This window comes from Ptychodera flava, chromosome 17, assembly GCF_041260155.1.
Source record: "Ptychodera flava strain L36383 chromosome 17, AS_Pfla_20210202, whole genome shotgun sequence".
Lineage (NCBI taxonomy): Eukaryota > Metazoa > Hemichordata > Enteropneusta > Ptychoderidae > Ptychodera > Ptychodera flava.
Genome location: NC_091944.1, coordinates 4,533,554 through 4,549,267, shown reverse-complemented (window position 1 = coordinate 4,549,267; position 15,714 = coordinate 4,533,554). Strand labels below are relative to the sequence as shown.

The 15,714-nt window shown below is 37.9% G+C and overlaps 1 protein-coding gene across 1 annotated transcript in view; it reads left to right on the top strand.

The window, feature by feature from the left end:
* LOC139115207 (G-protein coupled receptor 83-like) overlaps window positions 1-14,866 on the top strand; it is a 49,367-nt gene extending 34,501 nt beyond the window's left edge. The window contains exons 4-5 of the mRNA XM_070677158.1: window positions 10,443-10,596; window positions 11,603-14,866. Of these exons, the coding sequence (XP_070533259.1) occupies window positions 11,620-12,741 (1,122 nt within the window). The 5' untranslated portion in view covers window positions 10,443-10,596; window positions 11,603-11,619 and the 3' untranslated portion in view covers window positions 12,742-14,866. The remainder of the gene's footprint in view (window positions 1-10,442; window positions 10,597-11,602) is intronic.
* The last annotated feature ends 848 nt before the right edge of the window (window positions 14,867-15,714 follow it).

Here is a 15,714-nt window from a genome sequence, read left to right as displayed (position 1 = left end):
AGTGTTAAATGGCGCTTTACAGAGTCAGAGTTGTTCAGTACGCTCTACTGTACAGAAAAGTTTTGAGGTTCTTCTTAAAAGTATCAAGAGGTTCTCGGATAAATCTGCTGTCAATTATAAAGATGTCTTAGTTTTCACACAAGGAATTTACGTGTTTATCGTCTTTGAGGATGGTTACGGATTCCGTTTGTCACTACCTAGACGATAAGTATCCCATTTAAGTCCTTACAGCTCTGTTATTGTCAAAAACTGCTACATTTGTGTGCATTAAAATAGCTGAAAGGTCCGACAGAGTTAAATAGTTAATACACTAGAGTGAAGCAGCAGTTGACACATCATTATAGGAACGCTTAAAGACAAATCCATTCGTTTTTATTAAATTATTTCATTGTGACAGAGGTTACAGTGCCCTCCAAAGCCATTTTTCTGTGAACTTTCATTCACGGCATGAATGACGACCCAATATATGATCCGTGTTCTCAAAATGTCAGTATGAACGCTCGACTTAAAATATGTTGACATGATACTTGAATGATTTCTATGACATATCGCCGACCGGATATACGTAAATCAGGCTTGATTACGCCAGTGGGTTATTACAATAGTGGCAGCCTCGAACACGACTAGTCGCACGTGTCTATCGTGAATTGTGTCGCTGCGATTTTTACGACAAAATCATTAAATTCGACTGTGATGACAGTTGAAACGGAGGCCATTACTTGGAGCATTATCCTTAGAGAGACATGAAATAATAATCCAAGATAGGAAGGGTTCGTTTGTTGTTTATCTGAATGAATATTTCAGTAATTCAAAATATACATAAACAATTGCACCGAATTGCAGAAGTCTGCCCGGAGGAGAAGAGTACTCGATTCGAAAGCGAAGAGTACTATAAATAACCTGAAAACACTACACGAAGCCAGGGCATTGAGTAATAAAATAAAAAAAATAAAAAATTATTAAGTCAAGTTTCGCATACGATATGTACATTGTATAAGCAAAATTTCAGAATCAAATGTCTTTTAACAGCACAAACGTCCAAGATGTTGACACTGCGAAAAGTCTTTCCTGCAATGTAAATCCCCTAGAAGAGAAATCCTAGAATCTTCACGTATCATACAGAGATGACGGTCTTCATTATCCTGATTATCCTGTAATGGATTCATAATTTTGTTCTTTGAGGAAAATTTCAAAAGAACGGACCTGTTTGCCGCAGGGAAAATGCTCCGACTTGATGCGTCATTCACTAGTTTGCCGAGGGTTGCATACAACAACTTACAAGCAAAAGTAGTGACAGTATGTAATGAGATAAATGCATTCGAATCTGAAACGGCAGATGTACTGCTGGGTTTTATCCTATCTCATCATGTACAAGTATTATTTTCTGACAAACGAAAGAATCCCTATGGTTTCCATGGGATTAAACTGAACAGATCTCCATGGGGATTTTCAACAGCTCTGTCGTCCTTGTCATAAGGTCCTCTTATCCCCAAGACTTGAAGCAAATCCCGTCATTTTTTCTAAGTTCGTTGTCAATGACAACAGGACCGAATCCATGTCGGGCATCCGGAAGACTAGCTGTACGCATACAAGGCATTTCTTTGTACCATCATGGTACGCGCCTCAGGCAGTCCCGTGAGTTTTCATTGATGTATTGAGATGTTTTGTTTCTTGTTCGGTACTGATGATTCTAGAGAAGGAAAAGATTGGAATAAATCTCACTCAGTCGGCATGACTTAGTGATTTAATTTGTTCCCTTCAAAGAATGATAACTTTTGTCTTTTGTCTGCAACAGTGCATCCAAGTCCAAGCGTATTCTCATCCGAAGCATGCACATCATTATATGATTCCACACCGGTTATTGCATAGGTACATTTTTCCTAATCTTTTCCTTTCGAAGGATGAATGCATAACGACTTGATCGTCAGCTGGCTCTAATTTGACTCTGTACATTAAGACTCGTATGAATAGCATTGCAAAGAGTTGTAAGGTAGCAATCGCGGCGTCGCTTTATAACTCATCTATCAGGCAAATCAAGACGAAATTGATCATCAAGGTTGACAGTTTTCATATTGGCGACAAGAAGGACTTTATCAAAGAAGACGAAAAATTTGTTTCTGACTGTCACTGTCTGAATATCGCGACAGTAATTTCCCTGTGATAGAGATGAAAGAGTCATCACATCTTGGAAGACGCAATCATGCGTTTCTCTTCGACAAGTTCCCGGTTTACATTCTTGCGATATATGTCATAAAGTCCTTTGATTGATAGGGCTTAGAGCCTGCAGAGAAAATCATTTCAGTGAACAAATACAGAATTGAAACCAACGAAACCAAGACACACCCTGGAACATATTCGTGGAGCATAACCGTTGACCCCGTATATTTAGTAACAGCTATATACAGTCAATTGTGATTTCGACATTGCTATCAGAATGTTTCTATTCAAACATTTGGCTTTTGAGCGCTCCAACTATAAGTACATTTTGTCAAATAGCAATTTAACGCAATTATTGACATGACTGAGTTGGCAAATATTGCAAAGATGCAGCGACTAAACTTACTTGATGTATGTACGTATGGAAGATACAAAGTTTGAACGACACCTTGCAATGCAATAAACTGCCTCCTAATTGTGTTCAAAAAATGATCAATTGGTCCTTTGATTATTTATAAGATATATTATAGGAACTGGAACGAGTCCGTAGCAGAAGCAATTTGACTAAAGATGTAATTATGACCTCCAGCCTAGCTGTTCAATAGAGGATTAAAGGTTGGCATCATTTGACAATAACGAGATTGACATTTAATTTTGTCGCCCGTATTCGCTAAAACATTATTTCCTGTTGTGACGGTGATAGATGTTTGCGTGATGATCGTGCTGCATCATGAACGTACTAGTACGTTGTTGAGAGGCTAAACTGAGAGGCTGGCTTTAAAGGCAGATTGTTGTTGAAATCTCATTTGTGGTGTTGTAGACGTCTACCATAGAAACTTGCAAAGCTTTGCACAAAGTTTTCATTACACTTCAGAAGCTGATGTTACCAAGAGTGACAAAGATGGTGCAATAATTGTAGTAACCTTTTGATGAAAATCATTATGTTTCATTATCACAACAATTGGAGCCAAGGGCTCCCACGAGAATCGGCGTAATGGCTGTTTGAATATTATTCTTTACACCTTCTTGAATATTATTCTTGATTCTTCAGTGATATCGACATTTTATATTTAGAAGTGGAAAGTTTGTATATATTCTTTTAACCCTCTTGAATATTATTCTTGATTCTTCTTTTATAACCACATTTTATATTTAGAAGTGGAACTTTTATGGAGCAAATTTTTCGTATTCACCAATGTACTTGCATTTTCTTCCGAACTCTACTTTTTCAGTTTTAGGCGCAATGTTTGATCTTGTCCATCGGGGAATGGCCTTTGTTGTCTGTGGTTCGTCTTTCAGTGTCGGTATCTCTTGACGAAGGCGATTCCATTCAGTAAGAGTAGATCAACAAGCGATAGCACTAGGAGTGTATTACTTTAATCAGGTCGGGAATTCCAATGATCAGTGTTTACAGGGCGTGAGTTTTTTCGCTCAATTTCATACTCTTGACATCTTTGCTTTCATAACGTATCCCGGATTCATAAATTTACACTCTAACAACCTCAAATTTATGGGTTAATTCCCATACAAATTTCTTCATCTTTAAAATCTTCCGTTTGTTATTGCTAAAAAGATTGAAATGGCACGTCGCATTTCACAAAAGTCACTTGATCATGATGATTCCTTCCATAAGACGATATTTTAAATGCACAGTAATATGAGCACAAAGTCAAGTACCGTAAAATGAGCCATCGTTTTGCGACAATTACGCCCGTCGGCTGCTTTAACGTCTGCAATGGCACATTAGCTATAGGCTGATGGTACAAAGAGAATCCTATGTCGCTTTAGCCCGACAGGATATTACACAGCATGAAATATCAAGTTTAAGGCAAGCTTGGCTTTGACATCATAAGACTAATTTTCTTTCAATGGACATGACGTCACCTTTTCGTCATAATGAAAATGGTGTCACAATGGAACGTTTAGCTATATCATCGGTTGAGTATTACACTCATAGTGTATTGTGATATCGATATTATTCGCACGCAACAAACGCGGATGTGACGCCGAGAACTTTAACATCATCGACAAATGATCAAACAGACCGACTGATTTTGTGAACAGGCGAATAGGGCCAAGTACGCTCCTCGGAATAGAAAGTTTCCAATTTTTGCTCCGACTGTCATTAGGGAAACGTCAACCCCTACTCTTTCAAAATCAAGATGGCGGTTGGAGTGTAAATCATACATGTCATAGGATTTGAGAAATGTATTACCAAAAATATATACTGATAATATTGTTCGAAATTCAAAATGGCCGGTTTACCCGAAATTAGGCCTATCCATATTGGAAAAAAAAACAATTTTCCATTGTTCCGTAAAAGCAATAAAATATCATTTACTCAGCAAGTTTCAAAATGAGACTCAATTCAGAAAAGCAATATACCGGAACAGTACCCTAAAACTTGAAGGTCCCATAAAAAATGTTCCCGAGGCACATTCAAGCCTAAAGAAACAGAACTTTATTGCTGGACACACACGTCTCACTAACTCTTTATTTACAGTAAAATCCTAGAATCTTGATTGTGTGTTTCGAGACGTCTCAGACGCACGACAGAAACCATAATTGATATCATGTTCATTTCGATGAAGACGTATAGTGAAGCACTGCCTCTTGGCGAAAGTATAATTTTGAAACATCACACGTTTTCTGTCTTCCCCACTCAGCTATTGACAATAGAGAGTCTATAATCTCTCAATTATTTATCAGCAATGATAATAAATATATACAGAGGAGATACTCCCCATCCTTTTATAAATTGAATTATTGTATCAATGAATCAAAATGCACACAATGTAATACAGAATCTTTGCCCAGAAGGCTGCTTTTAAATGTTGAATGTTATTTATCTTGTTTTGACTGAACGATATCATAATTATTTCATGGCAAATTCGTCGAACTGACACGATATACTATCATTGTTTTGCCACTGGGATGATAACTTTCAGGTTTGTTGTCTGGTTTCCTGATAGCTATTACTAAGTGGACTTTAAAGGAAATCGACAACAAGCTATGCAATTGATGTGTTTTATGTTTAGAAATAATTGAAGGATTGTAACAACAGTTACTCCCAAAGATCATGTAGAAGATTTTGTATCAAAATTTCTGTATCTTGGTGGTGTGTTTAAATCTTACCTTGAGGATGATATCATTTCCAAACTAGGGCGATATTTTGCGTATTAAGATACTACTTTTTAATATTCTCGGTAAAACATTAATTGTGCCTAACTCGGACAGGTTTTTTAAAATTTTCATCCCGTTCGCTTGTCTGTATTAATAATACTCTGCACGTTGCCAGGTTGTTGGACATGTCGCGATATACTAGTATTTCATTTGCCTTTGCTTAAAGACAATTTCTCATTTTTAGAAGAAAATCTGCGTATAACCTTGCACGTAGAATGCGATGTACTCGCTGTATTTTTGTAAGGACGATTATTCATATCTGATTCTCATTATTTTCCATTCCAATTTCATTTGAGACAACTTTCATACCACACGTTTTTAGAGTGTTTCAGGACCTAGGGAATTCGATTATATTTCTGTATTGTTTTGTAGTTTGATGTTGTGTATCCTTGTTTTGTTCACCGATGTGATTAATCATAACACCAGTATTTTAATTATAAGTTTATTTTCATATATTGCGGACACTATCGCTAAACACAGCTGGTGTTTTAATTGATGATATCTCTAATGGGATTTATTCCTGGATTCTCCACCACGTATTACAATTATTTTTGCCGTAAACTATGAATGTTTCAGTTTGGTCTATGTCACCAGCACCGTAAATCAAGTTTAAATCCGAGCTTTCTGAGTTCGTAAAGACAACTTTGCGCATAGAATACGTGTGCCCTTGTAGACGTACGTGTTCGTATAACGTACGAATCTTAATTCAGTACACAATCAGAAGCAGCAATGCATGCTTCCTTCATTGGAACTACCTTGTCATACTACCGGAAATAAGTGAAATAATATTAAAAGTGTTGCCTACATTTGGTTGTAAAACCAAAAGACTATACTGTTTCTCAATTTTCCTAAGTAAAAGAAGACATCGAAGACATTAAGACATCGCGACATTTTATTAACGACAAGGCGAACTGGCCGACGATCTATGGCGCCAAATACTCTACTTAAGACATGAGCTAATTTAGACTGCGAGTGATCGTGTCATCGTTGAGGTCTCGTTTCATATTGGCCGACTCTCTAAGCGTGTGATTTAATGAGTGCATCTGGCAAGCTGGAATATTGACTACCATCAATTGAATTAACCATGTGTGATCATTAAGCTATACTTGACTTATAAATGAACTTTCATCTTTCAAAAAAAGCTGTATTAAAGCCATTAAAGTCATCATTTTGTAATATATCAAGGGCATATGACAGATCTTGTCAGGAGATTCATTCAACATTTCGAGAAAAAACTGCCGTGTGGGCTTTTATTGGCCGTATGGGCTTTTATTGGAGACACATAGGCCATTAATACCTACAATAAAGGGATCTAATGGATATTGCTATCTGATATATATCGCTACTTGAATACATCAAGTGTTCGCTACATGAGAATTCAGACTTCTTCACCATCTCTTTATCGTTACAACTGCGAGAAACAACAAGTATCAGGTACTCTCGACTCAACTTTCACCATAAGATATACCTGTACTTCTATTATACAGAACCGCATCACTTACTCGGTCGTTTTTCAAATACTTTGATTTTCAACTGTTGGAGAGCCTTCTCAGCCGTCTTCGCATCGAAAGCTAGATGGAGAAAAAATATAGGAGAGTCGTTTTTAGTTCTCTGTGGACTATTAAAAAAGATTTACAACTGCAAATATTAGCAATAACCTGGCACATACGGTGCTACAGTATTAAGAGATTCCCATCTTTACATGAAGTCTCTATTGCGCGTGCGCGCACTATTTACCGTGAAAGGAGTATCTTCCGTGTTCAACAGCTTCGGTAAATCGAAACTAAAGTAGTTCGAAAGTTAAGCAACTACTTTGAAAACCGTTTCCAGGGTTTTTGTTTTGCGTATTTCAATATCAATTCAATGACAAGTCTGTTTCTTGAAGCATCGTCACTCACATTCAACTTGTTCATACTCATGGAGTTAAAATACCGGGTATTTCAACATTTTCTAGCAATAGACCATGTTCCGAACCGCGCGAGACATTCCGAGATATCGCGAGAATATGTGGTTCGCAGTGGACGTGTTCTCGCAACACAGGACAAACTGCTTAAAACAGGACAAGTCGCTAATTACGTTAAACACTGCATAAAATATATGAAGTTGCAATCTTTGCTCAGTTCTGCACTTTTTCTAGTTCCATACAAAGTTTGACTTGTATTACTAAGCTGGAAACCTGTTTCTACGGGCATGTATTAAAGTCTCGCAATTAGCGGAACATCGTCTATTGGTGCCACACTCATACTACCAACTGTGCTTATTAAGGCAAGTCTCTGAATGCAAACGTTTTGGCAGGTGTCATCATAGGGGATAGCCTATGTGTCCGTCCCCAGGGTTGGTAGGTGTTTGCGGTATTGCTAATAAAGGTTTATTCTACCAAACTTTGGTGTTTTGGTCTTGCACTGCCCTTGACAATCTTGCGTAAACGTTTTATCAGCATGCTGCATCTATTATCTGACCAGTTTGATTGCCTAATTCGCCAAAGCAAGCAAGGTAGTAATTTAGTCTATTATCTGATGAGTTTGAGTGCCTAATTTGCCAAAGTAAGCAAGGGTAAATTACTAATCTGTGGACGCTGTCACCAGATTATCACCGGATTAACTTTGACAAAGTCAACAACGAGCGCACCAGCAAGGTATAACTGACCTTCAGTTATACCTTGCTGGTGCGCTCGTTGTTGACTTTGTCAAAGTTAATCCGGTGATAATCTGGTGACAGCGTCCACAGATTAGTAATTTACCCTTGCTTACTTTGGCAAATTAGGCACTCAAACTGGTCAGATAATAGATGCAGCATGCTGATAAAACGTTTACGCAAGATTGTCAAGGGCAGTACAAGACCAAAACACCAAAGTTTGGTAAAATAAACCTTTATTAGCAATACAACAACAAAACACCTACCAACCCCTGGGGACGGACATATAGGCTATCCCCAATGGTGTCATTGAGTTGTTGACAAGTATGATGTGTCTCTCAGACAGATGATCACTGATGGAATCAATAACATCGGTCTGTAAATTGTGACCATGTACTGTCCATTTGGACTTACAGATTGGTATATGGCGGTACCAAATGTGGGGCGGGATGTGCTTACCCTTTTGAAACATCTGACATCACTCGTTGGTTGTTTAACCAGAGATCCATACATCTTTACTTCACGACTTTGACTGAGTTAGGTGTACCGGTAGTTTGTGATGTCCTTTACTATATATACGAATTTTGACATATGATTTGGGGGGTAACGGACGGATATAATTGCTATTAATTTATTAAGAAAATTTTCATTGGTTTTACAAAATTATCATATAAGTACTGGAGGTTGCTACGTAACAACTTTTTGATCAGAATTGTGTATTTTATTATTTATACATTTATCTTTTTTAGTTTCTATTCCTTATACAGTGTAAACAACCTATCTCGTGCAACGTATTTACGTTCTACCGCCGTAAATCTGGTTACACTAAGCAGAGAACTTGTTAAATTATTGCTTCAAATTCAGCAAAAGCCTGAATATGCTCCTTTTTGGAGCCTGAATGTCGAAAATATGGAAAGCGTGTCAAGTGATTGAATGACAGACAAAGGCTATTGAATATCAGTGTCATTTCAATGTCACATACGCTCTGCATATTGTAGCCCCTATGCGGCAACGCAACTCAAGTTCTAACGATATCATGATTAATAACCTTCGAAACTAGTAGTTTGGCGCCATTTGAGTTCAGCGACAGATTACTGGGGGAGTTTTGAGACAAGTAAGTTGGCGCCATGTCATCGACACTTCTCGATATTCGACCGATTAGTGTGAACTTGTTTGACAGGAGATGGCAGAGAATTCGCATGATCTCGAACATAATTGTCAAATGACGAGACTTAACCGTGGTTCTTTTGAAGATTCGTGTTTGAGATTTGAAAGAAGCATATCAGTTGCCTGTCACGCTGTCCCCATTCAAAGTCCGAAGAAAAGTCGGTAAACAAAGTGTCCTTGGCGGCGTGTAAGTCGAACAGACAGATATCACTTGTCGTGATGGCGGCCGGTCCTACGCATTTGTAACTTCTTAAGTTTGACATTGCTAAGGAGTACGGGTGAAAAAATAATTGACATCTTTTTCTTTGCTATAGATGAGACTTGAAATATTAACAAAGAAATTCTGAACACAGTTTAAATGTATTTCCATACTTGTCTTCGAAGATAAAATCGAGCCAAAAATGAATGCTACGATCATACGTCACCCTGTGCTGTTTTGCCATCAGCCGTCATTATACAGGATTGCCATACTATCTTGTCGGGAAAAGCATGACTTAAAAATTAGAGTTTGATAGTCGCGACCGACAACAACGACAAGCGCTCTAGATATCAGATGTAGAATAATTAGATGTTCATACGGATGATACAAATAAACTCTAGTGTTCTCTCCAAGCATCAAATCTACTTGAACAAATTGAGATAGCAAGTCAATTACCTCAGAGATCCTTCCATTGCTTCCACTGGAAAATCGTATTTACTTCCGATAATTAGTTTGAGCCCACTTGTCACTTTTCAAAAGCCTCTTCCCACTGAGTGTCCATGGTACAGTATTTCGCTATGTCATGATGAATTGCTTCCAAGGAATGAAATTTTCTATTTACTGAACACGATTCTTCTCAAGAAAATGTTTTTCCTTGTCACTGTATTTATAACAAGAAGTAATGAACGTTTTAAGGAAAATTCTCTGCTCTCCGAAAAGGCATTTTTTCTTAAAAAACGATCAAGAATTTCATTCAATAGTTACAATGGATTGCTGTTATCATGTAATTCAAGTTTAGTTTAGATTTCTTTTATCTACAGATAGTTATAATGCTCCTCTTAACACAAGCAGAGCGTCTCAAATAGAATGTAATTGGAGCGGAAAATGTAGACTTTGATGATAAATTTGATTTCTCTTTAGTTCCGTTTGCGTCCCAACTTGTTCTCATGGACATAAAATAACAAAATGAAAGTCATATCAACTGCCAAATCTTTTATATAGATTTTACCTGAAGGTTGTCCTCGTACATTTTTAGATGACTTATACAATGGCATGTGAAATGTTTGATCATTAAAACGAATTTATATGTGATTAATTTCAGTCGATAAAGTTTGATTCGATTGATATATCAATAACGTGGTGTCGGTGTTGGTGTTATGCTGCCTATGGAGACAAAGCTGACCTATGGAGACAATTCTGTCAGTGTCTAACGATGTAATGTATATTCCATAAGATCCACTTACAAATCAAAAAAGGTAAGTTACTGTTATGTTAGGCTCATAAGTATTTTCACATTCTGATTGTAGCGTCGCCTTTCTAAAGATCTCACCATCTTTCAAAAATTTACAAAATATTGTGTTTAAAACATTGTTATGAAGGGGACAAGACTTAGTGGGAAGACGATTTAAAGCATGGAAAGACTGAGATTAAAGCGTGTATTCGAGATCAGTTTAATTTAAAACAGCTTGGTATGCTATCATATCACGAAAATTATGCCCAACGTTTAATAAAGTGAAGCATCCGAACTTGACGTGAAGTGGAACTATTCATGGCATGCGTTTTATTGCCCTGAGTAACTTGTGATAGTGGTAAAAGTCCCTCTAACGGATGGACTGTACTGTGATACAAAACTTCACGTAGCACCAGCACTGTTGGGAGAGTGTTGCATCTGATTTTCATATTTATACAAATTCACATGATTCGCTATCAGAGGATTATGTACTTTGAGATCTTGGCGTGATCACTGTACCGAAACCTTGAGAAAGGCTCTTACAGGTATACAGTCACCTGTAATCTAAATATGTCCATATATGGTCAAAGGGGCGTTCCTTGGTATTCAAAATGCCCATGTGGGGGCGCTTTTTTTTAAAAACGGCCAACCGATTAAAATCTGTGGTTGGTTAGATTTTCTCTTTCCATGGTAACTGTGGCAAAATTGAAACAGGTGACAGTGTACCTTTACCAGTGTATTTTGTCAAGACATAGCAGCTATATCAGTCTCTGATTAAGCCTGTTATTGACGACTTTATTAGTAAATTAAGTTTACCAATTATGAAGTGATTTAAACAATTGTTAATTGATTTATTAACCAATTATTAATTAATCATTTGGTTAATCAATAGCTAATTAACATTTTTTGTAAAGTTGTCATGAACATGTAATGAGAAGTTGCAATCACATCAGCAATAATCTTTGAGAGGAATCATCGTGTTGGTTTTCACATCTTCACGGTTGTTTCGTATTTTTGTGTTTTTGTTGTAGATTATAACACTGTAACCATGTCTGAAGTCGACCCTTTTGACGACCTCTATCCCGAAAACTTCGATTTCAACGAATTCTACGAGTCTGCCGTGGCTCTTGACACGCCGCCATGGGTCCAAGCGTTCCTGGGCGGGATTTTCATGTTGTTGATCACCGTGGGTAATATCTGGGTCATCGTCGCTGTCTTTCGTCAGCCAAAGTTACGCAACTCGGCAACGAACCTCTTCATCGTTTCCTTGTCTGTTTCAGACCTTATTATAGCTTTGGTCTTTATTCCCGTGCACATCGCCAGTTTCGGTTACAGATTGCCTATTTCTAACCGGGGAGCTTGTAAGTTCCTGTTTTACATTCACTGGGCTGCCATGTGTGGAACCACCTTCTCCCTCATCTGCATCGGGCTTGACCGATTCCGTGCGATCGTCCAACCGCTGAGACCCAAAATGACAGTCACTCACGCCGCTATTGGATGTACGATCGTGTGGGTGTGTTCTCTCGGTTATTCGTCAGTCAAGATTTTCACAAACGACGTCATAACGAGGAATTTCACATCAATCCAGGTGTACGGCAATGAAACTGTGTTCGGGTATGTCGTTTCGTCTGAATGCCACATCGTTGACTTCAAACTTGACATGATATTCCGTTATGTCGATTTGGTTGTCATGTACCTCATTCCTCTGGTCATCTTGTTCGTGCTGTATGCATGTATGATCATCACCCTTTGGTTTGGTAAGGCACCCACCAACAGTTCCAATAGAAGCAAGAAGAAGGCCGTCAAAATGCTCAGTTTCGTGGTGATACAGTTTGCCGTCACGTGGTTGCCAAACTACAGTTTACAACTCTACTTCGTCGTGACTACCCGGGTTCCCCTCATCCCATTCATCTGGTCGAACACGCCGGCCACCATGACAACCTTCTTCCTGCTCTGCAACAGCTGGATCAACCCGATTCTGTACGCCTACTTCAACGAGAACTACAGAAAGGAATTCAAGAAGTTGTTCCCGTGCTTTCATAAGTGCAAGGAGGGGAAAGTCTCACCCGAAGACACAGCAAGAGCGACTGCCGTCTCGAACAAATCGGGTACAACGGGCACTACAAAGTCAACAGCAGCGACCAATGTCAGCAGTACTGTCCAAGCATAGTTATTACTTTGTGACAAAAATGAATGATTGGTGGACACAGGCAGAGTTTCATATTAATCATTAATAACCTGGGGAGTCGACGGGGCTAGGCTTAAATACTACATCATAGCTAAAGCTCCTCAGAAAAATCATTTTCCTTCATATCAAATGGTTACGTTGACCAATCTTCACTCGTGCTTACTTTGGTTTGAAAATCTGTATGGTTAAACTTTGGAAACCAACAATTTAAACCAACAATTTAGCGCGAACTGAGAATAAATATATTGCTAAAGCCCGCAGAGGCCAATATCATTGAAATAATTATCTTCAATAACCACGGACTTTTGTATATATCTTTCTCAAATAATTGTGTATTTTTCAACAAGTAGAGTTTTGTAGACATGACATGCCGTTGATGTGGGCATGGATTTTACAAAGTTAACGTTTGAGTAATCTCTATCGTTTACGTAACGTACATAATATAATCCTTCATAATATTTATCCGTCAATGCACCATACTGTAAGTCAATAAAAAACACTATAAAACTAAAAATTTCAAAAATGGTGTGTTTGATGGACAGTCACTTTTTATTCAGCGATTAAGGGACAACTCTTCCTAGTCTGGTTCCCTGTCCCGTTTCTACCGCTGGCTGCTATGCCTTTTCGTGAGCGCGCAGCCAGCGGTAAAAATGGGACAGGGAACCAGGTTACAACTCTTTCATCAGATTTCTATGAAAGCAAATTTTCCATCTGCACTTAACAAGGAAGACTGGCACAGTATCATCAGGATGAGGTGCACAAGATTAACGATGAATTAAGAGTAGCGAGAGGAAGCTCAACCCTTTGTTTTTAATTAACAATTATAACTGCATGCGTTTACATCCATTTAGGATAGACTTGTTGATTACAAACAAGTATGCTTTCTAATAGATATTTTCATAATCACTGAAAGTTACCGATTTTTTACACGTCTTTATATCATTTCACATTTAATTAAAAATTTAGAAGTACGATACTGGAAGCTAACATGACCTATATTAATCTACAATGATAATGTAATCCTTACGAGATGGCCCGAGAGGCTATCTATTGGTACCAGTAATTTATTGCGTTTAAGGGCGTCCGACCGATATGCAAGTGAAGTAAAAACCACGTTTACAGTTACATACAGAGTATTTTTTTAAATTCTGAATCGTACAAAAATATAATAATCTCATTCTATTAAGATAAATTGACAATGGTTGTGTTTCCTAGCGCCAATGCTCTACATTGCATAGATTTGTTTGCATACTTACGAAATGTGGAACATGTTTGATAGTAGTGAACATAACTGACACAGATAAGCTTAAGTAGCGTCTGTCTAACTGAAATAATTTTTAAAACGAAAACTATTTTGCCATTGGAAAGTCATTTGGAAGTTTAAACGAACAGGTGAATATCTCTTTTGCAAAAAATGGTTTCCTTGAACGTCATATTTGCCCCATTGCTATTGTGTTTCCCATATAACATAACGGTAACTTATTGATATATTCATTCCATGTTAAACGTTGATCACGATCACCTCTTCGAAAGAGTTTTTCCGTCATGCCGTAGAATTTGTTTTCCTCCGATATGAATAGAGAACGGTCCAATACTCGGGTAAAAGTTACCACAATCCAGTATCTACCAGAAATGCATGCCTTCGAGTTATCTGCTACTGCGAGAAATCACAAACTGCAGCGTAGAAGAATAAACGAGTTATATCACCAATCTCTGAGTCTGTGCAGTCTGTGGTTGATTACAAGACGTGATTACATTTTTCTTGACACAAAAAGTGCGAGATACAAGGAAGCTTCGATACCATATCACCGTTACATTTGGAGTCATGAGTGTGATACCTATATCTATTGCATTTTTATTATTCTCAAGCAGCTTTTTGGTCAAGACCGTACACTTTTGAGACGCAGGGACTTTATCATCTTATCCTGGCGACTGACGGTATACCGATAGACGTGGTAACCGGAGCTACTCTGTGAACTCACTGGCTATGACGCAGAAACTTCCCCCGTGGGAAGGGAACAGAAAAATGCTTTCTCTGTATGATTTAGTGAGTGGCTTTTTACATAGGAATAGTATCAAGGTAACCGCATAAAATATCACCATACATATGTTTTATTCTTCAATGTCTCATATTACTTCATTCACTACAGATTATATATTGAATTGAGAGATTACTATATCTCGTTCCTGAAGAAATGACACTCATGCTACGTCACATGAACAGGCGATATTGGGCAATGATTTATAGCTTATTGAGTTTGTTTAGTTTGAAAAACACACAAAAACCAATGTTGCCGTCATCGTAAATAAAGTACGTCAACGCTCGATTACAGCGCTTTGTTTTGAAATGGACTCGGTTTAAACCTACTTTTCGTCGATTTGGAAAGTTACAAAAGGAGGGATAGCTGGTGCATTGAAAATCGCCGTCAATCAAATGGTTGTGTAAACCATAGCGTGAATCTCCAAGTAGTGCTTATTTACAAGTAATCCTAATCAGTGTTGGTTCTGTAAACAGATGCAAACAATTATTGGTTCTTTTCTGCTTACCGCTCAGCTGTCGACTATAATTAGCTCTTACGTCTATGCTACGAGCAGACGATGCAGTATCACTCTGTCAGAAATATTTGTATAAAAAAATATAATGTGCACTGCTCTATGCTGCATAACAGCGCTATATTCTGTTACATCGATCAAGTGCATCGATCACACGTTCGTGCCAATTCGTGAGAATCAGAACTTTAAAATTGCCCAAATCAACATTTTTCTGACCACTAGAGGGCGACAAAAATTGAAAAGATATTGCGTTTTATTGCCTTTTGGCTTTTTCGTGTTTCAAAATTGTTTCTGTCGTAGGTACTGGATCATGATCGATGTCTTTACATTGAAACGTTTTATAGATTTAATGATGTCGTATAAGGCGTGTACAATTTCGGTCAAATTAAAATGCTTTCTAGA